Below are 26,793 nucleotides of genomic sequence, written 5' to 3'. Positions count from 1 at the left end.
GCAGCGCTCACTGAGCTTTTGACTTGGGGCTCCACAGATCTTGACATTGGCTCGACGCAAAGTGATCTTAAACCCGCTGCTCTGAGAAGAGGGGGTGGTGGTGGGGGGGTGTGGGGGGTGCAGGGGCACGAAATCATACCAATGAGCGTTAGCGTTCAATACACATGCAGCTGTTACCAATGCTTATCCAGTCTGAAGACTGAGCCCCAGAAGTCTCTCTGGAAACAAAGGCATTCAATATCATGCCGTAGCGTAGTGTAGCGTAGCATGTACACTATACGCAGCGAAGCATGTATACTGTAGCATCGTAGCTTAGCATCACCTGCTATGAATCTCCACAGCTTTGACCAAGCACTCATTACCGGTGTGGCTAGCATTGCACCTATAGCCTAGCCTAGCCCCAGGTCTGTTTGTGCTGGCTTGCCAAATGCTGCGGTCACTGCAATCTGACCTAAAACCAGGTTTTGCACTGCAGCTCGTATGTTCTGTATCTCCTACCATTTATTTAACCCTTAATGATACAACCCCATTGGAATGGAATAGAAATCAAGTGCAGACTTCATGGTGTACTCCAACACCTCTCTTTACCTCTGTCTAGCCATCATTCCTTCCCTCATATTTTCCCTGCTGAGATCACACACTCCGTATACAGTACACACAAAAAACATGTCTCACAAGACACCATGCATCCATCATGGCTTAAATTGAACTATGTCCAGCCAACCAGTAGGTATGTGTGAGTCAATGCGTGTTGGTGTGTGTGAGTCTATGTGCATGTCTGTGTGTGTGTGTGTGTGTGTGTGTGTGTCTGTGTGCATGTCTGTGTGTGTGTGTGTGTGTGTGTCTGTGTGCATGTCTGTGTGTGTGTGTGTGTGTGTGCAATGGGAGGCATTTTGTAGCTGTAACACATTTTTACGGATACACCTAAGAGACTATTATAGAGTGCATATGGCTGAGAAAAGGAAAAGGTCTTTGTGTGTCTGGGTGTGCCAGGTTATCGATCATCTGTTGTCTAAAATAAAACTGTTGGTGGCCAAATTGTCAGAGAGAATAAGTGCGATGATGCTGACCAAGTTGCCCTCTATAAGAACGTGCATTATTTAGTTCCCCTTATGAATACTTTGGCGCATATAATCTAGCCTAGAAGGCAAAATCATTTTCAGAAAAGTATGAGGTTCTCTAAATATTTGCCAGTTAATTGGAGTTGTGTGCAGGGTCATCATTTGTCAAGGTAATGTTTGGTCAGTCATTTTCATATGCAGCAGTCAAACCTCCCCTTTTGAAACCACCGTGGATGAAAGTTCCAGGGGCAGGTACAGACTCTATATACCATGATGAAAAGTACAGTCGGTTGGTTTATGTTTCTTTTTATGGTGAACGCTTTCTTAGTTGGTATTTTCCCCTTTTTTAATGCTCGTATTGTCTGTCATAATCAAGTATGTCCGCATGCTTGCCACCTGTTGGCCAACAGAAATGTTTGGATGAAAATGTAATGTCAGACAGGGTAAGTATCTGGGTGAATAAAGATGCCTGTTACATGAAATACTGCCATATTTGGATCCAGAGCTCCATGTGTGGTTTGCTATGTTAGGAGTGAGTTGATAATAAGGTTAAAATTAGACATGCAATCCATTTTACTGCGTGAACATGATAGATAGATGGTTGTCAGAGTAAGTCAACAGGGCTAGCGAGAGAAGCAGGTGAAATAAACAACAAAAGATATATCACGACTATTGTGTCAATAAAGAGTTATTCCATGCCCACACATCACTAGGCCAAGGAAAGATATCTAAGCTTATTAACTCACTTTATGAGAAATAGTGTATTAAAAGAGGGAATGGGAAAATAAACCACCAGGTCTGAACATTTCAATACTGGAGGTACAGTAACAGAGACAAAAAGCAAAACATCCACTGCCATACAGAGGAAAGCACATTTTTATAAAAGAGTAGTTGTATTTCATTACAGCTTCACTGACATTTCTATTCTGGTAAGAAAAATGTGATTGGGTCATTCTGAGCCCTGGATGTCTTAGTGAGTTAAGCACGCAATGCACATGAATGACGGCTGACTTGTTAAATATCAACACATTTCCCCAACGGAAAATAATAATAAAACCTGACAAATCAGTCAACAAAAGTTTTATGAAGTCTCAATTATAGAAAGTTTCCGGCTTAGGGGTTAGGTTTAGGGAAAACTTTTAGGCCTTAGTGTTAGGCGTTAGGGCTAAGTGAAGGTTAGGATTAGGGAATAGGGAATATAGATTTAGGATAGAAAAAAAAAGTTTCCCAGATTCAAATGTTTACAGGTCTGAAAATGATGACTGCAGAATGATGACAATGGGATCCAGTCTATTTTGTGTATGGCTGTGTGTTTGTTTCAGGGTGCGCTTGAGTGTGTATGTATATGCCTGCTATTTTCTGCTTGCCGTGAATATTTGCTGAATATGTTTCCTAGATTGAAATGCTTATAGGTCTAGAAAATGGAAAACGTTTTTCTCCAGATGTGTGTATGTATTGGAGAAGGTGGTTTGTAAAAGCAGATCGCCAAATTAACCACATCCTGGGTTCCAGCTTCACATCTAAAACCTAAGGCAATGAGTAATAACACCAGATCACGATCAAATACTGACTTTAGAAATCATATTCATCCAAAAACGTACTACCAGAACGTTAGACCGGAATGGGCACTGAGTCATTTTTCCCAACAATCCATTATTCAGCTCTGTAATTAGCGGGCTGTAATTAGCGTTCTTAGCATCGTCCAAATTCATGAATGGAAACTATTCGTCCCACTACAGCAAAGCTGCATGGCAAGCAGAAAACTACTCCAAGTAATACTGACTCATTTGCCTACCACTGACAACCAGTGACAATTACACAGATGCCATGCTACTACCATAAGTATACTGACTGTTAACTCAAGCACCCAACACGCCCACAAGTGATTGAAGGAACTGTTGAAGGAAGTGAACAACTGTCAAACAATTATGCACAGGTTGTCTGGCAGTGTCATGCAGTTGCTAAGCTAATCGTCATAACATCTTTTGCCAGAAAGCCAGGGAGTGTAGAGAATCAGATAGCTTTCTTTGAAAGCTATACTATATTACAAAGAACAAGTTAACCTATATATCATGGATCTCATGATGTTGGCAATACTCAAAATGTTGAGGTTTTTGTTAACGTAATTCATGGTATTGATGCGTTATTCAGTTAGCGCCCAGTGACCTCTATTCATTCTACTTTCTTCATTGAAGGAGAGCACCCATTGTCCTGGAACAACCCCAAACCTTGGAAGGTCAACATCTCTTTGGGGATGCAACAGCATTAAGGTCTTCGATCAAAATAACATACAAAAAAATATATGTGCAGTTAATATAATTCAACTCCAAAGCTGACAGTAATGACTTACATTTATGAACTATGCTACACAGTCTTTCAACACAACATATTAACCAAATGTATCCTTTAAGTAGCTGAATACACTACATCGCTGAAACTCAATATCTGGACGTCGAAGTCAGTTTCACTCAATGTTTTCCATTGGAACCCTGTAATCAGGGACTTCTACAGACCTGGGACACCAGGTGGGTGCAAATAATGATGAGATGGAACAGAAAACCGGCAGGCTCCGGACCTCATAGGGTAAGAGCTGAATAACCCTGAATTACAGCATACCAGCAAGCTTTGAGTGACCACAACACATTTCAGAACAACACCATTTCCAGGGCTGTAGAAATTCTGTTTGGGTCTGTAGTTTTGGCCAACTGGCCATCCCCTGATACTTATTAACATAAAACTGACTAGCTGCAAAAATACAATAAGGAGGTTAAAAGGGCACAGGAGGTCAAGAGCCTAGAATATAAGTAATCTCCAGGACCAGTGCTGGTAACCTGACCACTAGGCTACAGCCATTCTGTGACCTGTGTGTCACTGTTGGTTTCATTGGTCGCGTGTTAACCTTGCTTGCGTGCAGCCTGCAGTCACTTATGAACAAGCCGGACGCTCCTTTAGAGGACCACAGCAGCTTGGACAGGCCAGGTTGAATCTTCTTGTCCAGGAAACGGATGTGCTCCCGGAACAGACCCAGCTCGTCTTCAGACAGCGCCGCAATTATCCTGTCACACACGCATACAGTGACACAGACGCACGGAAACACAGGACACACACGCACGCAGACAGCATTAACACACAGACACCGAACATTCCTGTTTGTTAGGCAGCTGTATTCCATAAACCTATTAGCATAAGCAACAAGAAAATACTGGTGGTGTTTTCTTCAGTTAATTTCCTTCACTGTATTATTCATCAGTAGTACCTGGGGACAACACTGTACAGAACACAAATGCACAGCTGGGCAGGCATTAGTTTTATATTAGTTGATGCAGTGTGAACACACTTGACTTAAGGCTAGACCTCTTCCCACAGTAAGTTTATGAGCATTATGCTAGGCATGGCCTGCTGCGTGATAATTCACATCCACTTTCAGTGTTTTTCAATCTGAAGCACTGTCGTGGGTGCTGAGCTTTACAGTGTGTGTGCGCGCGTGGTTTCAGTTGAAAGCGGTGCTGTGTGTGCTGAGCTTTGCAGCATGTGCGTGTGTTTATTTTGAAACAGTGCTGTGTGTGCTGAGCATTACAGCCAGGGTCCCTGACTCATGGACCAATATGCCTCATGCTGAGAGAGACCGCGAGGGACTTGGATGCAGATGTGTGTGTGTGTGTGTACCTGTTGTAGTCTCGTACCACCAGTAGCACACTCTCCCTCATGTGGCGCAGCTCCTCTCTCCTCTGGTAGACATCAGATACGTAGTGGGGGATCTCAAACCGCAGGCGCTCCCAGTAATGGATCTCATTGAACATCTTCAGCAGGTTCCTACACACACACACACACACACACACACACATAGGGAGTTCTTAAAGTTTCCTAGAGCACGCTGCAACCATATTGTGCACACAGTGAAGCCAGCTATGGCCAGCCAGGATACATATTTTTCTAATTTCTATACTTTTAAATTCTTTAAATCATGCCATGTTTTAGGGCTCTTTCATGCATTTGAATCTAGTTAATCAGAATCCTGTTAAAAAATAATATTCAAAGTACATAAATATTCCAACAACATGAGTGGAATGTGATACTGTTGCTGCTTCGTGTGTTTTCGATGTATGGCTGTTTTAAATGTCCACATTCATAATCAATATGCTGACATGTTGTAATATGTTGAAGACCAAGATCTAAACATCACTCCCTATGAACACATCTGGAACACTTATGTTCAGATTACTTGTATTCTTAGCACAACAACCTTGTCAAACAACTGTGAGAACAGAACCCGACCACTAAAAGTGAGAATTCTACTGGACTGTGACTTTAAACCTGCCTGGATGATATTTACCAAGAGGTCAAGCCAGACTGAAATTGATTAGCTTATTCTACAGCAATCAATAGTGCTTGCAGATTAATCATACACAGTATATTATATACATATGGAAATCAATGGAATGGGAACAATTGGACACAGCTACGTACATATGAATGTCATTGGCCTCTTTCAAAAGTCAAAATCCGAGAGATCTTGGGTTAACATTTAATTGTAGACAGAAGAGAAGCGGCAGTTGCCATTTTGAACAACATACAGAGCCCTCTGTAAGTAATGGGAAAAGCCCAAATGTTGTCTTATTCTTTCTTACTTATACTCAAAAGGATTTCAAATAAATAAATAATGGTCTTTATTTACCGATATTTTCTTTGAGGTTATTTGGGTACATATTGGTTTCACCATTTAGAAATGCCAAAACCATTTATACAGACCCCTATTCCCGAGCCCAAAAAGGATAGGGATCTTTAAATTATGCATTTACTGTGTTTAGTATTTTTTGGATATCCTTTGCATACAATAACTGCTTAAACACTGCAACCTATTGACCCCAAACTGCACTGGGTAATTGCTCTGGGGATGTTCGGTCATGCCATGTCATGTTCATTTGTCAACAGTAACTTTAAAGGCTCTACTCTGCGGCTCGTAGGTACTGTAACATATCCCTCCAGTATTTCAAACTAATTTGCGGTTTGCAAATTGCAGTGTAGCCTGTGTAGTTTTGCTGGTAAGGTATTTTGCAGATTGCAGTGTCGCCTGTGTAGTTTTGCTGGTGAGGTCTTTTTCAGATTGCAGTGTAGCCTGTGTAGTTTTGCTGGTGAGGTCTTTTTCAGATTGCAGTGTAGCCTGTGTAGTTTTGCTGGTGACGTCTTTTTCAGATTGCAGTGTAGCCTGTGTTGTTTTGCTGGTAAGGTATTTTGCAGATTGCAGTGTAGCCTGTGTAGTTTTGCTGGTGAGGTCTTTTTCAGATTGCAGTGTAGCCTGTGTTGTTTTGCTGGTGAGCTCAGTTGCAAATTGCAGTGTAGCCTTCATTAAGATGACAATTCTTCATACATAGTAGAGGTCCTACTCGGTCTACCAGTCTGTTTGCAATTTCCGAGCTCACCAGTGTTTTCCTTCTTTTAATTATGTTCCAAACTGTTGTTTTTGGAAAGTATATGTTTCCAGATTCATTTTTCAGTCTCATATTGTTTTGTTGACTTTGATTGACACGTTTTTGGACCCCTTTGGACCTCATGTTTTTTTACATTTCAAATCTAATCTTTTGCCTATAGTTTCACAGTCCCAGATTGATTAACTGATTGGTGTGTGTGTGTAATAAGCCCACCTGTCGAAGTTGATATCCAGCATGCCCTGTTTCTCCCTGCAGCGCACCAAGAGGGGCTGGTCCAGACTCTTTAGACTCTGTCTGTCCAGAGACTGGCTCCATTCAGAGAACATCTTCCGGACCAACTCGTCAAGGGTCTGGAACAGCTGTCCGTAAGCCACACGCACCTCCTCTCCGCTGCCAGTCTGGGGCATGAAATGGGCACATTGTACCACCTGGAAAGAGATAGACGGGGTTTCAATACAGAACACCAAATCATCTAGAGTTTGGGGAAATCCTGCAAAGTCTCAACACAGAGCAGTAGAACACTGGATGCGGTCCTATGATCCCATTAGGGTCCATTTATTTGGTCGCTGGTAAAACCAAATGGAAGGTCATTCAGCAGAGGTTCAGAACATAAAAACACATTTCAAAAGGAGAAGATAAGAAGGAATATCTGGGATATTTTCAGGGAAACACTTAGTGAGTGTCTCAGAGGCTTACTAGATGGCGTTCTTAAAGAAAAGGCTGTTTTCCTGTGCATGTTCTGCATCTTGGCATGCTCAACTCCTGACCTGATGGGGAGACTGGAGATGCAAACCGAGAGCTTCTATAATCATATCTGTGTAGAATTAAAACTCTCCCCTGTTCTTAATTCGGGTGACTAACGTATCCGGAAAGATGAATTTAAACAGCATGCTGTTCGTTCCAGCCATACGCTCTATGTAAGCAAACATACAGACTGGCCTATATTCAGAAACAGCTGTGTTTAATACACATGCAGACGCCAAGGCAACGTCTGGGAGCATATTCATCCGACCTAGGATAATTTTGGCATTTCAGATCAAAATGGATATGATTACGAGGACAGGGGGGGATTACCTGAGCCTAGAACAGCAGGACTCCTGCACTGAGCTGGTTTCGGAATCTGAGCTTAACATACTGGATGGATAGGGTTCTGGAAGGGCCAGGCCCAGCTCTAAGGGGCTTTCTCCACTGTAATATATTAGCAGAAACGTATCGACGTATACTTGAACCAATAGATCAGACGCTGCTTTTTCACAGCAACCCTTCCTCCTAGTGCTGCAGTGTAAAGAGAAATGAATCTCCTAACATACTTACTATAACAGCAAAAAAATATAAGGTGACCAGATCTCTGAAGGGGAAAACGGGGAGATTTACAGTACCAATCAAGTGTATTGCAGTATCCCATATTATGACAGAACAGCTCAAATAAGCAAAGAGAAACAGCAGTCCATCATTTCTTTGACACTTGAAGGTCAGTCAATACGGAACAACTCAAGAGCTTTGAAGGTTTCTTCAAGTGCAGATGCCAAAGCCATCAAGCACAATAATGAAACTGTTTCTTATGAGGACCACCACAGGAAAGGAAGACCCAGTGTTAACTCTGCTGCAGAGGATAAGTTCATTATAGTTACCAGCCTCAGAAATTGGCAAATAACTGCATTTCGGATTGCAGCTACACCAACTGTTCATAGGAGACTGCGTGAATCAGACATTTAGGGTTAAATTGCTGCAATGGAAACCACTACTGAAACCACTACACTAATAAAAAGTGACTTGGTTGGGCCAAAAAGCATGAGAAACAGACATTAGACTGGTGGAAATCTGTCCTTTGGTCTGATGTGTCCAGACTTGAGATCTTTGGTTCCAACTTAGTGAGACACAGAGTGGGTGAAGGGATGATCTCCGCACGTGTGTTTCCCACCATGAAGCATGGAGAAAGAGTTGTAATGGTGCTCTGCTGCTGACACTGTCAGTGATTTATTTAGAATTCAAGGCACACTCAACCAGCATGGCTACCACAACATTTTGCGGTGATACGCCATACCATCTGGTTCGCGCTCAGTGGGACTATCATTTGTTTTTCAACTGGACCCAAATCACACCTCCACGCTCTGTAAGGTCTATGTGCACAAGACTGAGAGTGATGGACTGCTGCATCACTTGACCTGGCCTACACAATCACCCGAGATCAACCCAAATGAGACACTTTGGGACGAATTTGATGGCAGAGTGAGGGAAATGAAGCAAACAGGTGCTTACCATATGTTGAAACTCCTTCAAGGCTGTTGGAATGCATTCCAGGTGAATACATCATGAAGCTGGTTAAGAAAATGTGTGCAAAGCTATCATGAAGGCCATTGGTGGCTACTAAAATATACATTTGTATTTTGATCTGTTTTTGGAAACTATGTGAATGTGTTTTCAACACTTCTTTGGTAACTACGTGATTCCATGTGTCATTTCATTGTTTTGATGTCTTCCCAAATCATTCTAGAATGTAGAAAACAGTAAAAATGAGTCAGTGTGTCCAAACTTTTGACTGGTACTGTATATACTTTACTGATTGCATTAGTAGCATTAATTCAGATTCATCTAAATTTAGGGGCCAATGTGGATGCTAATGCTTTCTCGACATGACCATGATTGTCAGTGGCTAGCCAACAATACATCAAAGGTCAAACTCTCTCATAAATACACGGAAGTAGGAGAGTTTGGTACAGGGATGTACAACATTAAACATGCAATTCTTAGATTGTACTTGCACCAGCGCTGTTTTATTGAGGGACTGAATAGAACTGACCAATCAACTCAACTGACGTCAGTTTTCCAAGATTCCAACAGAGCCGACGATGAACTGACAAGATACCGTGAGAACCCAACGTCTAAAAACAAGGGCCCTGGTCACACCGACCGATTCAGGGCGTCTAGTGACCTCACCTCCATGGGCCTCTCGATGCGTCGGCGCAGGGCCCTAGCCCAGTGGGCCTGCCCGGCGTGGACCGGCATGTGCGGGGACTTGTGGAACACCCTTCTGCTCAGCTCCTTGTTGACCAGGTTCAATTCTTTATTGAAGAGACCGTAGACGTCCACCGTTTTCCTGTCTATGGTCCTCTTTATCGCCTGAGTGGGCAGAGAGAGGGAAACAGAGGGGCAGACAGAGGTAATGTATTTACTCTGGAGTGTTTATCTGTGCTGTGAAGTGACTCCCGGACAATACATGAGGCCGTTTGAGCGTGAGGAAGTCCTTTACAGTGAGCTGCGTGCTGCACACGCACGCGCAGAGCGGCAAAAGGCACCAGAGGATGGATAATCTACAGTGGCCTTGCAGTTGTTGAAAACCCTGTTTCCCAAGTATTAATGGGAGAGGCTGCATGGTCCATTTAGGAAAGAGAAACAGGCTCCTGTGCTGGCCAGCCGTGTCGAAAATCCAAGACAACAGGTTTTAGAAAAGAAATGCACGCAGCGTGACGTGTGTAGGGCTTTACTGTGTGGTTAGTTGACGAGGTGATGTATGGGGAGTGTGTGTGTGTGTGTGTGTGTGTGTGGGGGCGGTGGGGGGGGGGGGGGGGGGGGGGTGCACTCTACCTCACGCGCAGACAAGTGCTGGAAAACGTCTAGCAGCTGAACGCCCTGCTCCACGGTGTTGACTGTCTCGAACGCTGTGCTGATCAGGTTCTGCATCATCACCTCCAGATCCTTTACACCCGCACGGAACCTAAACACACACGCGCGGGCGCACGCACGCACGCACGCACGTCAAATACAAAGAGAGACACGTGATTGACGATTTGGTGAAATGGTGATCCACACAACTCACGGATCAGACAGATTCTCATACATGTAAGGGGAAACTGTCCGAAACACACGTACACCAGGGCATGGTTAGGGCGGTATTGATTGGACTAATTGTAATGTGCTGAGTGGCTATGAAACAGCTGCCCCCGACACAAGCCCATCTGTTTGACTTGGCAACCACCTCCCAACCCCACGACCTCCAGCGAACCCCATCCATCATCCACATCACACACACACCAGCCCCGTGACACCGTTCCCAAGACCCCCGTTCCCTAATAACCGGGTGGGACGTCTGGAATGGGGGCTGGACAGTCTCTTGAGGATCAGGTCCCAGACACACACAACTACACACATCCACGAGCGTAAGCATGCCCAAGAAGACACACACTCACAAACACACACACACACACACATCCACACCCACACACCTCGTCCATCACTAATCGTGTTATTTAGATGAGTCCACAGGATGCCGTCGCCAGAGCTGAATCACATTACGTGGCGTTGCGGTATAACCCAGTACTCCCAAGCCCATTGGGACCTACAGAGCCCTCTACACCGATTACATCCCAAATGGCATCCTAATCCCTCCACAGTGCACAAGCTTTGCCCACTAGGCAGATCAGAACCGGCGCACTACGCAGGGTCCAGAACGCCATGTGGGACACGGAGGCAGTCCGTGCAGCGCGGGCCATTCATCTAAAAGACAGTGAGACACATACTAACCATGAGTTAATGCTGTGTGTCAGAGTGGCAGGGACATTCCAGAGTCTAGAGCAGCATTGATCCAGCTCTTACTCCATCAACACCCTGACACTTTGCCAGTGTCAGTCTAAGCTTTGGATTACTGTGGGCCACAGATGTGAGGGCATTTTACCCACATCACCTGTAATTAAATAACGGCGTGGAGGGGCTTCGAAAAGTACACGGCACCCAAAGTAAACCCCGGGCAATTTAGAGGAGGGCTGGGAATTATGAAAACACGTCGTTAGGCAAAAAGAAGTTACATTTTGCATTTGGGAAGTGCGAGGTGCATTTTCATCTGTCTGGAGCCGAATAAACACTGTGCGGTATTCAGTGAACACACTGACCTGTTGTAGTCGTCGTGCCAGGCGGTGTTCTTGACGTCCAGGATGCCCTTGCGGACGTTCTGGAGGATCTGCAGGCTGCGTCCAAACGTGGCCTCCATCTCCAGCAGGCTGCGAGCCACCTCTGCCCCCTGGCGCCCGGCGAAGCAGGGCAGGGGCATCTGCTCGCCTTCTTCCCACCGTGCAAACTGCTGCTGGCAGTCACACACCTGGGGGGTGGGGGGGGGGGGGGGAGAAGGTGTCAGGAAGCACATACTCGCTGAGTCGGCGTAGTGGCACGGCGAGGGAAGGAGGCCCGGTCACTGTGATGTCATAGGGTCATGGTGGAAGCGCAGGGACGAATAACAGAAAAGGATGCCTTTGAGACTTTAAGGGTTTATGGAGTTCATGGAGTTTATCCAGTTTAAAATAAGACAAAATAAGAAATAACTTTGCAGTAAGCAAAATGCCACACACACAAGTGCACAAACAACAGATTGTATCTTACTATAAGAGAGATGGCAGTGCACCTCTCTCCATAAATGACCTGAGGCACACCTGAGCCTCATTCTGATTGGGATTGGCGGTGATGTGGGTGAGATAGTGAGATCCCTTTAAGACAGAGTCAGGCAACTTCTTGACAACAGTTGTTTTTGGATGAGCCTGGCAATTTGACGGAAGGGGATTGAATCTAGGGGTGTGTGCGTGTGTATGTGTAGAGAGGTCACCTCCAGTAGGTCCTTGCATCTCTGCACGAAGGCATCAACCAGAGCAAAGATGCTGGTTTGGTCCAGGACCCAGCCTTTAGAAGAGTACCTTGGGGGATGGAGAGAAAAAGAAGGAGACAGAGGGAACGAGACAGAAAGCAAAAAGAAAGTTAAGCTGTCTTTCAATCTTTCAAACACACAATCGTTTTATTCATGGTCTATCTCCACCGACCGACAGAGAATTACAAAAACAAAAAAGTAAAGCAACAGTAAACTCCGATCCATACGGGTTAGGGATAAGGTCAGAAATGATCTGTCATTGGCATAATTGCATTCTTCCAAACTTCTATGTGGCAGTGGGTTGTTTCTCAGATTGCTTTTCACACTTCATTCTTCTCCTGATGGAAAGGTAATCCATGGCGCAGCTTTTCAGACACAAACGTTTAGAGTTTGTGTTATGGAGGGAAAATGGAACCCGGATCGGCTGGCGGGTGACGGTGGTGGGGGGGCTTGGGGTGGGGGCGAGAAGAGAGTGGAGTGTGTAGGACTACAGCACACAGAAATAGCCAAAGGTATAAGCGTTGGAGAGCTAGTACCACGCACACAGATCCACACTCGTTTCAGGTTTAAGGGACAGGTAGAGCTTACGGTGAGGTGTAGACCTGAGTCTGGCTAGAGGCGGGGTTTCAGGTGTTCGGGCACAGAGCAGGGAACCGCTGGAGCTGAGTCGGGTAGGTAGTTGACATCCGTGAGGGTCTCCCTCTCACACACGCTCTTTCTCCCTTTCTCTCCTTCCCTGCCTCTCTCTCTAACCGCAGATGAAAGAAAGTCGTTTGAAGTTTATACGGCTTTATTCCTCCAATGATTCAGATTAAACGCTAGCTGATGTGGGAGTGTAGCACAGCATTCATCATCTCAATGATACTGTTAGCGACTGGACAGGCCTGGCTCTGGCTGGTTCCCTCGTTCTAGAGGAAATAAACTTCAGCGGCGCCCAGAAATACTACAGCCACCAGAAACCTCAATGTCCCCTTTCTTAAGAACTCAAGGCTGCTAAATATTACAATGTGGATTCCTCTTCTTTTAAGAGATTGTATGAGAATGAGCTCAGTGTCGGTATGTGTACTAATTTACTTGACGTGACGGTTGTCTCTTAGAATTTTAATAAGGATTTTCTCTTTGATTCATTTGCTGTGCATTTTCTTGCGGTCGTTATTTCTAGTTGTCATCCGACGGCCTGTGATTTGCCGTAATGTTTCAGTTATTGTACTGCAGTGTTTGTCAGGCTTGTGTCGTGTAAACCCTAATTGACATGCTGCTTATTGTACTATTTCATCTGATCGATGTCATGTGAATGTTTTGTCTGACATTTGCTGAGCTGATGCTCCTCTTGAAATAAATCACATTTGTCCCAAATAGACTAACCTGGTAAAACAAAGGATGAGTACATATTCTACATTGGATCTTATGGTTAACATTGTTATGTTAAATAGGTTGACTATTAACCATTGGGATTGTATTTGGGCATAGGAAATGTCTCCAAGGAAATCAGGGACTTCAAGTAAACTAAACCAAACCTTTGAGATGAATAGTCCAAAAACGTGAATCCCTCCAATATTCAGCCTAATTAAATGAGACTTACAGAGAGAAAGAGCTGTTTACAAGTGAGCATTTGTTGTGTGCCTGTTTGTGTTGTGTGTGTGTGTGTGTGGTAACAACAGGCAAATGCATGACTGTCACATCACTCCAACAGGTGTCAGACACCATAACCTTCTGTCTTTCTGTCTGCCTGAGGATACGATGAGGAGCACTGAGGATCCACTTATCTACACCCCTGTAGCTCTACTGAGACCCACAGTCTGTGTGTGGCGTGCGCATAAACACACAGACTCGCATACAAACAGTGATGCTCATTTAAATCCACAAAACACTCAAACGACCATACCAAATGTACATTCAAGTTGAATACAAATATTACAAAGGTCTTTATTGACAGATCCAATGTGACCTGACCTACAGGTTATGTCTCTTGACCTAAGTTAGCTGGCACCACAACTATCAAAATTACAGCAACTGTTTATATTGGTAATGCAAGCTTCAGATGATGTATCGCTCACGCTTCAGGCCTAACAACAGACTGGAATAGGCTACATTGTAATAGCTGAGGAACACTCAACTCGATGTGTAATATATTGAGCTGGAGATATTGGACAGAGGTAGCCCACTAAATCACGCCAAGTATACAAATATGGCCTCAGAAAAGTAAACCTCAAACAGAACCAGATTAATAGCTAGAAAAACAATGTCTAGCTCCAATTCACAAATGATGTCTTGGCTGCAGACAGAAGGGCTGAGCCGTAGCTCTGAGATGAGTAAGGGAGTGAGAGAGTGATACCGACTGGAGCCTAGCGTGTCTTTCTGTCTGGGGAATTGAAAGGTGAGGGAGGGCAACTCTCATCCAATCGTGGCTGCAGCCTCAACCGACAACCTGCCCGTTATTTACAGGCTGCAGAACTTAGCCAATAGATTTTGAGAAAAACACATTTCACAGTGTTAGGCATAATAATCGGGACATGCTGGTTTACAATTTAAATACAACAACATTGGTAGCAAAGTAATTTGGACAGATGAATCCAAAATAAGCATTTATACTAACAGTAGTATTAGCTTGCATTTTCTTTGCATTAAACAACTGCCTGAAGACTGCAACCCACTGACCCCACCAGACGTTCTCTGGTGTTGTTCTGCCAGGCCGGTACTGCAGCCATCTTTAGTAGTCGTTTGTTTTGAGGTTGTTGTGTCTCATCTTCAGTAAACTAAAGCTATGTTCAGTTGGATTTTAATCTTCAGATAAACTTAATAACTCCCTAGTTACTACAATTTTTCTTTGGTCATTGTCTTTGGTCATTTCTGTTTGATTACATCAGCTCATCATTGGATGGTCGCAAATATATACAAGATGGGCGTGTCAATCTAGAGTAAGTCATTCACATTCTCTTGCCCACAGACCTCTCAGACATGTCCTGCCCCCAAGCCACATGGTCAATGGAAACATCACACATTCATAAGGTAGGCAGAGTGTAACTCCCTGAGTAAGCTTATAAACACAGACTGCCTCTTGTCTCTTAATATCTGGATGAGCTTAACTGTAACAAAATCTACATGTATACAGTCATAATACAATCATAATAATATGGTTGTCTTTTGTTAACATTAAATGTTTTATGTTTATTACTTTTGGTTTTCTTTCCAGCACTGACCTTTGCCGATAACTAATGAATTGATTAGAATACACTTTAGACTAAACTGTGTTGTTGTTTCACCTAGCTCTTTTAAAATGCACCTACTGTAAGTCAAACTACATAAGAGCGTCTGCTAAATGACTAAAATGTAAAATGTATATGGAGTTTGCTAAATGTCACTGGAAATTTGATTGGAACGAGATTCTATAGACAAATGTCTGGTCATGATGAGAGTAGAGGCTTATCTTCTGGCGAGATGGGAAAAAATGTCACATTGTGGTGGCATGTAATTGTAGTTGGTGACCCCAACATTCAATCTAGTTGTGCATTCTCTGATCCTTGGAGAATCTCCCTCCTTGTTATTCTCATCCTTATCACTGTGAGTGGGAGAAAAACAAAATTGGGTCATCTTCTAGTCAGATTTTTCACAGGTTCAGTTGATTTTAACTTCTTAATTAATGCCCAATAGTGGAGATGGGTATTTTCAGGTGTAGAGCTTTTTTCACAGCAACTGCCTTTTTTAAGGTCAACTACTTTCTTTCTCATTTAAATTTTTGACCTTTTCTAGTGTTGATGAATGACTAAGCGAGTTTGGCATGTGTGTCACCTCATATTTATACCTCAGTGAAACACAATGTCATGGATGACTACCTAAGAGTCTCATAACCTACAGTAAAGAAAACATAAATTGGAGGAAACACTATACAAAAGTATGTGGACATCTGACCATGGCACCCATATGAGCTTGTTGGACATCCCATTCCAAAACCCTGGGCATTAAAAGTGAGTATTAATGCTCCCACTTGCAGATATAACTGTCACCACTCTTCTAAGAAGGCTTTTCACAAGATTTGTCTCGTTAAGATTTTGTGCCCATTCAGCCAATAAAGCTGAAGTCAGGCACTGATGTTGAACAAGAAAAACTGGGTCGCAATCGCTGTTCAAACACATCCCAAAGGTATTCAATGGGGTTGAGGTCCGGGTTCTGTGCAGGCCACTCGGGTTCCTCCACACCAACCTTGTCAGACCATGTCTTTATGGACCCCGCTTTGTGCACAGGGGAGTACAGTGGGGGCATGCTTTACACCACTCCAAGCGATGCTTGGCATTGCACATGTTGATGTGAGGCTTGCGTGCAGCTGCTCGGCCACGGAAACCATTTTCATGAAACTCCCAACAAACAGTTCTTGTGCTGATGTTGCTTCCAGAGGCAGTTTGGATCTCTGTGGTGAGTGAGGCAACAGATGACAGGCAATTTTAGGGCAGGAACTTCACAAACTGACTTGTGGCAAAGGCGGCATCCTATGACAGTGCCATGTTTAAAGTCACTGAGCTAAGCCATCCAATAACTCTGTAGGGTGCTGCATGCTCAATAACACCCCCCCTACCATATTCCACAGATAAGGTGGTATTCAGCTTTTCTTCTGAACATGCCACACACAATACCTTTCTCCAGATTTCTATAGGCGCCTTTAGGTATGTTCAGCCTGGCCAACCTGTTTCTAAGGCTAACTATTTTCAACATATAAAATCACTAATCTAGACATTAACTGCTCTCTTATGACAGAACAAACCTGACTTATCACTGTCAACTATCACAAAATATTTGCTGCCTTAAAATCCAAAGATTCGCAGAAAGCTTGCTAGGAGTTACTTATGGATCACAATCAAATATTTAGCTTTCTGTTTCTCCAGAGCTTTAAATTCAGTGAAATTGGTGTAACTAGACATGTGTGTCGAAGTATAAACACTGAACACAAACCTAATGTAACTGGTCCTTTAAATATGCATGTACACTGAGGTATGGAACCAGCACTTCTTTCTCTAAATTGCCAGGCTGCTCGAAGACCTGTACCTCGCTAGGTGCTTCGCCCTTCACTTATAAAGGTCTGCAATAACAATCTGAAGGCCACGTACAGTGAGTCAGTTTGTATGTCCTAGACTCCAAACTATCAGTATTGCAAGCTGGCACTGATAACCAAGGTTGTTCAGGCGGAACATGCAAGCACCATGTCTATGTAGCCAACAAATGTAAATTCCACTTCCAGGATGATGCACCTACCTGTGTGTACCTATTTGTGTCTGAATGTGTGAGTGTGTTGGGAAAGGAGAGTGGAGCTCGGAGGGTTTTTGTTAATTTTTTAAATATCCATTTCCACAAACACAGGCCCGTACACATCCACACACAGAAACACACACACTGACATGAATGTCAGTCAGTGACTGACAGAAATAACACATATCCCAGATTATCAGTGTGTTTACTCCATTTGGTCCGTCACCATGGCTACAGCCCCCAAGGCTGAGCATCTGAACAACAACGGTAACAACACGGCCCTCTGTAGCGTCAAAGACAAGCCAGCTAGTGGCCGTCCCCCGGCTGTGGAACACCATCAGCCTGGAGGTGAAAAAAAGGTCAGCCACTAACTCACTCTCACACGCCACAGACACACACCATCAACCTAGAACAAATATGATTCTTCTGTGTCTAAAATAGGTTAGCCTCAGAGACACAAGCCCATCATCTCTACACCACCTGAACCCCAAAAGCAGTCTGCAGACATTGTGAAAACTAAGACACAGCACAGGTGTTACTCTACTAGGACAGGACAGGCATCCACCAGGCTTATCAGGCAAAACACCACTATACTATAAAGAGTACTATTCAACCATAAACAGTACTATAAAATGATGCTATTAACAGCAATATAAAATGATGCTATTAACAGTACTATAAAATAATGCTATTAACAGCAATATAAAATGATGCTATTAACAGTACTATAAAATAATGCTATTAACAGCAATATAAAATAATGCTATTAACAGCAAAATAAAAATATGCTATTAACAGTACTATAAAATTATGCAATAAACAGTACTATACCACAGTACTATACACAGTAACATATAACCATTTTAGAAACAGTACTATACAGCTATAGTATAAACAGTATTACACGACCTTACTATAAACAGTACTACACGACTATACTATACACAGTACTATACAACGATATCATAAACAGGACTACACAACAGTACTATGAACAGTACAATTAAACAATACCATAAACAGGACTACACAACAGTACTATGAACAGTACAATTAAACAATACCATAAACAGGACTACACAACAATACTATAAACAGTAATATTAAACAATACCATACACAGGACAAAAAGACAATACAATAAACAATACTATACTATAAACAACTATACAACAAACAGTACTATACAACTATACTATAAACCAGTGTCTCCCAACCTTTTTCAGTTACTGTATCCCCAAAATGTTTTTGCACTGCTTTCAGTACCCCTGAAGTACCCCCTCATGTTAATTTCACTAGTAAGTCTATGGTGTCATGAGTGTTTTCAAGTACCCCCTGTGGAGAGGCCAAGTACCCCCAGAGGTCCTAGTACCCCTGGTTGGGAACCACTGCTATAAACAACTATATAATAAACAGTACTATACAACTATACTATAAAAAAACTATACAATAAAAATACTTTACATCTATAATATAAAAAACAATGCAATAAACAGTACTATACAACTATACTATAAACAACTATATAATAAACAGTACTATACAACTATACTATAGACAACTATACAATAAACAGTACTATACAACTATGCTATAAACAACTATACAATAAACAGTACTATACAACTATACTATAAACAACTATACAATAAACAGTACTATACAACTATACTATAAACAACTATACAATAAACAGTACTGTACAACTAGTGGAAACACAAAAAATTAAATTTTTGATATGATCAACTGTTGGCTCTAAGCACCCTATCATTTATTTAGGCCAGAGGATGAGAGTAGTTTTTCCCTTTACCTGAGATTAGGTCTAAGAAACAGCCTTCATCAGAAGGTCATCTCTACCTCAAACAGCCAAGCCTATTAAATCATCATTCATCTCAGTCAGGGTAAAAGAGAGAGTATGCACATGCACCCCGCACCTTTACAAAGACCCTGCAGAGGGTTAATCCAGGTGATGAGGGATAACAAGATGTCAGCAGCCGCTGCTTCTGAAAGCGCAGTCTGCATGCAGTGGGGAATCTAACAGAATCTAATGTTTGTCTGTTTGTCTGCACGTGTGTAAAGGGCAGAAGGAAGGCAGAGGAAAACCCAATTTCAAATAGACAATTAAAAAAATGATGGCGACAACACCCAACAACCCCCAGCAACATGTAATAATGCAATCAACAGGGAGAATATTTGGAATGGTTTGATATCTCCGTTTGTGTGAGTGGGATGGATGGAGAGAGGCCGCTGAAAAGAAAGAGATGCCAGCGAAGGACAAATAAGTTGAAAATAAAAGGAAGGAAACATAGGAAAACAGTGAGAAGCCACAGAGGGAGAGGTGGTTGAGCGGAAAGGCGAGAGAGTATAATAAGAAAGTTAGACAGAGGCCAGCAGGAGGACAGAGGAGAGAGTGATAAGAGGGAGTTAGAGAGAGAGAGGCCACCAGGAGGACAGAGGAGAGAGGGCAGGCTGGAGCTAACCCCACATTAATCATGTGTCACAGCTCCATGGTCATAACAAAACATACACTCACTAAAGATTGTACAAGACCAGCCACAGACACACACACACACACACACTGACACACACACCTCATGGACTGACCCTCCCGAGGGTCATATGAACCAAATAAACCCATGTGGACTTGCTAACACACACACTCCTCTTAAGTCCAACCCTACACAGCCTTTTGATTCATGGCCGTCCCCGTATGTTTCTTATAGGCTGAACTTTGATCGATCCTCCATCTTCATATATTTCATGCCGATCCCCCCCCCCACTCCAGTGTTATACTGGTCTGTGTGTGTGAGAGAAAGAGCCAATGAGAGAGGGGGAATGAGAGCGAGGGAGAGATGGGGGGGGTGGTGGAGGTAGGGGGATATAAAGGGAGAGAGGGATCAGCACCTGGTTTATTGCTTTATGAAGTCAAGGTGGTGGCTGACAGACAGACAGGTAGGCAGGGGGTGCAGTTCTCTTTGTTCTCCCGCGCAGCCTCTCGCAGGAGAATCGCCTTTTTCTTTGTTACAGGCAGAGTTTGTGTGTGTGTGTGTGACAAGGCCAGGGGCTGAGCTGGTCGGTGGGAAGAGAACTTTCAGCCGGTCCCTGTGTCGGCTGGCTTGCCAACAGCAGATGCTCACACCACACTAGAAGACACTAGCTCCATCCCCACCTACGTAGCACTCAAGTCTCCAACAGGTCAATTGCAAATTACTGTTAGCTCGCGGGGCACTTGTGAGTAGCTCGCCAAACAGTTCTGTAATTGTCAAACGTAAACACATCGGACAAGTATCAGACACCGCAAGCTGCAAGCGACTATCAAATCGATGCAATATTGACGGAATCCCAACGTTGTTAAGCCACTGTTATCTAAAAGCATTCGGTCACACCTTTACTTTTTCCACATCTGTCTATACAAAACACATTGTTATTGTTAGAGTGGTATTATCACAAGCTGAACTGGTGTGGTAACCTCTTTGAGGAGGGCAGGTAAAAAAATTAAATAAATCACATGTTATTTTTTTGTCATTGCTTTCCCCTGCTGGAAATGTCTTGAAAAACTGACAGTAATGTAGCCTGTTATTTTTACGTCCCTGCTTATTTATATGATGCCATTACGAGTATTGCCAGTTATTTACTTAATGTGTGTTTGAATAGTAAGAACGAGCGAAGTGACTAATGTAGAAACTACTTTTGACTGCCTTCAAATCTGCCATCACTCACTTCATTATTAAAGTGATTCTTTAACGTCAATGCAGCTTTTTAACTGATATTTTCTTAATTTGACCCGACCAAGCATCTGGGTGTTATTCTTTTATTACTAAATCCTTCGGAATACTTAAGGGTGTGCCTAAGTATAGCATCAACTAATGAAAATAATATTAGGATAAATGATATCCTAAAGTTGCCAAAAGTTACATAAAAGAAAAACCAACTGACAATAGGATATTCTCATATTTTCAAGACCTGCTCCCAACAATGACCAATCTAATGATTGCCTCGAAACTTAAACTGTACCAAAACTAAGACCTCACATATTCCATAAATTGAAGAAAGTGAGAGAATGAGTTGATGGGCGAGAGGAAGCAAACAATGCAAAATTATATAATCACCTTTTTCATTGTATTTTTCTATGTAATTACAATAACAAAATTTGTCTCCTAAATAAATGGACTGAATCCAGGTCTTATCAGTCCACTCCAGGCCTACAGCAAATACACAGTGACAGTGTGCAGTAATTTACAATGGCAAGTCCAAGATGAATGGATGCTCATGCAGCCTTAACATTACTACAAGATCTGAATGAGAATGGCTGAGATTGTGAAGAACGGATGGTGGCTAAGATTGAACCTATACCGCTATGGCCTGAGAGCAAACACAGCCAGAAGGAGGCTCACACAACAGGTACCCGTGTCACCTCCAAATAAAACCACAGGAGAGATGGAAGCACGGCACCATTTGGATCAAACTAGTTGGTAACGCTGCTACAGACCAAGATGCGAGAGCATCACTGCTGCCGAACCCTCTAAAAAGCACCAAGAACTTTCTGCACGGTTTTCTATATCTAGGAAAGGATCCACGTCAGGCAGCAAATGAGCGAGTGTCAGAGAATTGTGAAACTTTACGTTAGCTAGGGGAGAAATGTCACCATGGAGCGGGGGCTGGAGCCAAATTCCACAGAGCTCCCCGTTACACAGCTCTCCATTGCATGTCTTCCCAATACACTGCTTCCCAAAACACAGCTCCCCACTACACAGGTCCCCACTACACAGCTCCCCACTACACAGCTCCCCACTACACAGCTCCCCACAACACAGCTCCCCCACTAGACAGCTCCCCAATACACAGGTCTCCACTACACAGCTCCCCACAACACAGCTCCCCCACTAGACAGCTCCCCAATACACAGGTCTCCACTGCATAGCTCCCCAATACACAGCTCCCCACAACACAGCTCCCCACTACACAGCTCCCCACAACACAGCTCCCCAATACACAGGTCCCCAATACACAGGTCCCCACTGCACAGCTCCCCAATACACAGCTCCCCACAACACAGCTCCCCACTACACAGCTCCCCACTACACAGCTCCCCACAACACAGCTCCCCCACTAGACAGCTCCCCAATACACAGGTCCCCACTGCACAGCTCCCCACAACACAGCTCCCCACTAGACAGGTCCCCAATACACAGCTTCAGATGAGGGAAAACTACCAGGAGACAAGATGTACTAGGAACAGAATATACAACATGTTTCACTACCAAGCAACTTGTTTGAAAGCAAGTGAAAGTTATAACATTAATGTCAACTGTTAGGCCAACGGTTGTCACCCATGCCATTGCGTGGGGCTACTATAAGCGCATGCATGTTTATATCAACACATACATTATAACGCCATTATTGCTTTTCTGCAAAGAACGCTTGGCACTTATACAACAGATATTTCCTTATTTCACCAATAGGTCCTGCTGACCGAATGCTTACTGTGTGACTGGGTAATTGGGAATTTTTATTAGGCTGTTTTCATTACAAAAAGAAACTTTTAAAGTGTTTCAACGCACATGCTTTTTGTTTAACAGTCCTAACAAACAGACTCAATTAATAAAATGGATTTCACACTTTAAATGTAGTGTTTAGGTGATTTGCATAATGCACACAGTAGCAAAATCAAATTAAAATATTAATGTTATTTGCAATAGAAAAAGTTTTATAATGTTACATCATGAATACATCTGTGTTGGTAATAAAGCCTAATGTTAAACATTTCATTTATCTGCTTTTTATACTTGCACATGGCACATGAACTTAAGTGCAATTGTAGCCAAAGCTTTTGCCTACTTGTAGCTGTACTTAAAGAAACTTTAATGCAAACTGACAAATTCAAAGTCCCACAGTTTGAAAGCGCTGCAATCAAGGTTTTGTGCAAACATGTGAGACGTGAGGCAGGAATGAGGCATATCCTGAGGCAGGAATGGCAAGATGTGAGTCAGATATATTGAGGCAGGAATGGCGAGACATGAGTCACATATCCAGAGGCAGGAATGATGAGACACGAGTCAGATATCCAGAGGCAGGAATGGGTGGATGTGAATCAGATATCCAGAGGCAGGAATGGGTAGATGTGAGTCAGATATCCTGAGTCAGGAATGGGTAGATGCAAGTTAGATATCCAGAGGCAGCAATGGGTAGATGCGAGTCAGAGATCCTAAGGCAGGAATGGGTAGATGTGACTCAGATATACTGAGGCAGGAATGGGGACACATGGGGTCAGATATACTGAGGCAAGAATGGAGTGACATGAGTCAGATACGCTGAGGCAGGAATGGGGAGACGTGAGTCAGATGTCCTGGCCATGAATGATGTCTGGATACCCAGACATCTTTGTCTGGGTAAGGCAATATTTACTTTTCAATGTTCAAGTAAGTTAGAACTTACTAAAAGCTTAATATTTAGAAATAGAGGTCATCTCTTCAATTTTAGGAATGATTATTGGGCAATAATAAAGATTCTATTCTTTATGATGAAATATAGAAGTCCAAAAGTATTAACTGGATGAAACTAAGTAAAATGTTCTCAAAGTCAGTTTTGCCCTAGAAAAATAATTACAAGTTCTCCTAAATCTACTTATAAAACATTCTGTTTGCGAAATATAAATTCTAATTACATTGTTGTGTTAAAAAGACGTATTTAGAAAACGTCAAGGACGGATAAGGGCACAGATTAATAAATGGCAGAGAAATTTACGATTTAGTTTTAAGTTTGAGTCAAAATGACCCACTTGGCATTTATAATGTTACGGGATAATTACGAAAAGAAAACCAGCTTTTTTCCTTCCAATGTAATTTAATTGAATAGCCTCAGAACATTCTGTGTTGTTGTTTCTCCACAAATGATTGTAATTTTCAGAAATGAACAAAAAAAAGAGTTACATCAGAGTTGTTAAGCATTATTTTATCCTGGTAGAAATCGTACAGAAATCGTAGAGCAGATCTATGTTTTGTAAACTTTTTTAGCTCCCCTACCAGAAGGTTGGAGGCTGCTGGCCTTAGCGTTAAAACAGATCTCCAAATACCTAGAACCTCGCTCTTTTCCCTACATCTCTGCAGATTGATCCAAGTCTTATGTCTTTCCCAGATTGCCTCCGTTCACTCTCTGTCTCCCTTAGTCCCATTCTCTTCCCCATCAACAACCTTTCCTCTCCTCCTCTCACCTCCAATACCCGATGGCTGAACTTAGACTAGACTGTGATATTGGCCGTGTGGGCGACAGCCTCTCGAGTGCTATCTGACCGTAGAGAGAAAGAGAGAGAGAAAGAGATGTATCCACATTTCTTCACTTAGCCTCCCACCCCTCCCTACCCTTTACTCTTCATCTCCTCCCCCATTCTCTTCTAACCGAGGGAGAATGACTTCAGATAGCTGATGGAATGTGCTTCATTTTTTAAAAGTGGCTATCTTGCAGACAGACAGAGGCATTCCCAGTTCAAGGTCCCCCCTCAAAGTTAAACGATTTGTGAAGACACTTGGCTCTAAACGGTTCCAATACCCCACCCAAATATTTTACATGTTGTGCAACATAACATGGCCCAATACCAGCAGTATTCTTTGCAGGGCCTTGCAGGGCACCTACTGTACTGGCTATATGCATCAGTGTGGCTACATGCACCAGTGTGGCTATATGCACCAGTGTGGCTATATGCACCAGTGTGGCTTTGTGCACCAGTGGGGTTGTGTGCACCAGTGTGGCTATATGCACCAGTGTGGCCATATGCACCAGTGTGGCTTTGTGCACCAGTGTGGCTATGTGCACAAGTGTGGCTATATGCACAAGTGGTGTTAAGTGCACCAATGGGGCTATATGCACCAGTGTGGCTATATGCACCAGTGTGGCTATGTGCACCAGTGTGGCTATGTGCACCAGTGTGGCTATATGCACCAGTGTGGCCATATACACCAGTGTGGCCATATGCACCAGTGTGGCTATATGCACCAGTGTGGCTATATGCACCAGTGTGGCTATATGCACCAGTGTGGCTTTGTGCACCAGTGGGGTTGTGTGCACCAGTGTGGCTATATGCACCAGTGTGGCCATATGCACCAGTGTGGCTATGTGCACCAATGGGGCTATATGCACCAGTGTGGCTATGTGCACCAGTGTGGCTATGTGCACCATTGTGGCTATATGCACCAGTTTGGCTATGTGCACCAGTGTGGCTATATGCACCAATGTGGCCATATACACCAGTGTGGCTATATGCACAAGTGGTGTTAAGTGCACCAATGGGGCTATATGCACCAGTGTGGCCATATGCACCAGTGTGGCCATGTGCACCAGTGTGGCCTTGTGCACCAGTGTGGCCATGTGCACCAGTGTGGCCATGTGCACCAGTGTGGCCATGTGCACCAGTGCGGCCATGTGCACCAGTGCGGCCATGTGCACCAGTGGGGTTATGTGCACCAATGGGGCTATGTGCACCAATGGGGCTATGTGCACCAGTGTGGCTATATGCACCAGTGTGGCTATATACACTAGTGTGGCTATATGCACCAGTGTGTTACTGTACAACTAGCCTCTTAAGCCAAGCCTAAAATGTCACTAGGAGGCCAGACAAGATTGGAGGTGTGGCCTCGCGAGACTACTGCACAACTACATTTATATGCATGCACCTCCAAGTAATTGTGTACACTGACATTTTTAACACACACTATAAGTCCAGAGTACAGCCCTGTTATTACTATTGTGTGCATGTTGCTTGTTATATTAATTACACCAGCCACCTATACTACATCACTATAACCCATGTAACGTCCCTAGACTTGTCACTGTGTTTTTAAGCCAAGTTTTTTTTCTCTCTCTCTCTCTCTGTCATTCTCTCAGGTGTGTCTCTTGAATGGTTCGTTCTCGTCAAACATCAGTAGTCCGTTTGTTCCAGTGCCAGCGTGGTCTGACCGGAGGCCAATAACTCTTGTTTTAAATTCAAACTGTTTTCATTTGTTCGAGATGGATATTTCGAGAGTGATATTAGTAGAGGGAATATGTCCTGTGTTCCGTTGGAGTTAGGTGACGTAATACATGTTGCGTTTTTCTTAGTGTTTAGTCGTGTTTAAATTCAAATAAGAAGCCCAGGGGCTCACTGTACATTCTATCATGAACGGTTGGCATCCCTGATGAACGGTTGTCTGACACATGTCCACCGGCAGTAGTGACGGCCGTCTCGCCATGGACAGACAAAATGGATGAATGCATCAGTAGCAGTCAAACGATAGAAGTGAACTTGGGAATCTCATCAGGGGGTGCTGAGGCTATGACAGATTGGGCTGCAGCACCCTTACTTCCCATGTTTACTATAACAAACATACAGCCTATGAAAACCATATTACCACCATTACTTCAAGGACAATTCCTACTGCCATCACCACCACTGCCGTTAGTCCTT

At 43.4% G+C, this 26,793-nt stretch overlaps 1 protein-coding gene across 1 annotated transcript in view; it reads right to left on the bottom strand.

Annotated features, from left to right (window-relative positions):
- The window catches only part of dnah2 (dynein, axonemal, heavy chain 2), a 170,146-nt gene that overhangs the window by 101,912 nt on the left and 41,441 nt on the right, over positions 1 to 26,793 (bottom strand). Inside the window, 6 exon segments of the mRNA XM_034290623.1 lie at positions 3,961 to 4,117; positions 4,728 to 4,874; positions 6,704 to 6,918; positions 9,428 to 9,610; positions 10,076 to 10,205; positions 11,377 to 11,582. Of these exon segments, the coding sequence (XP_034146514.1) occupies positions 3,961 to 4,117; positions 4,728 to 4,874; positions 6,704 to 6,918; positions 9,428 to 9,610; positions 10,076 to 10,205; positions 11,377 to 11,582 (1,038 nt within the window).

This window comes from Esox lucius, chromosome 24 (assembly GCF_011004845.1).
Source record: "Esox lucius isolate fEsoLuc1 chromosome 24, fEsoLuc1.pri, whole genome shotgun sequence".
NCBI classification, from domain to species: domain Eukaryota; kingdom Metazoa; phylum Chordata; class Actinopteri; order Esociformes; family Esocidae; genus Esox; species Esox lucius.
This window is presented reverse-complemented; position numbering and strand designations above follow the sequence as displayed.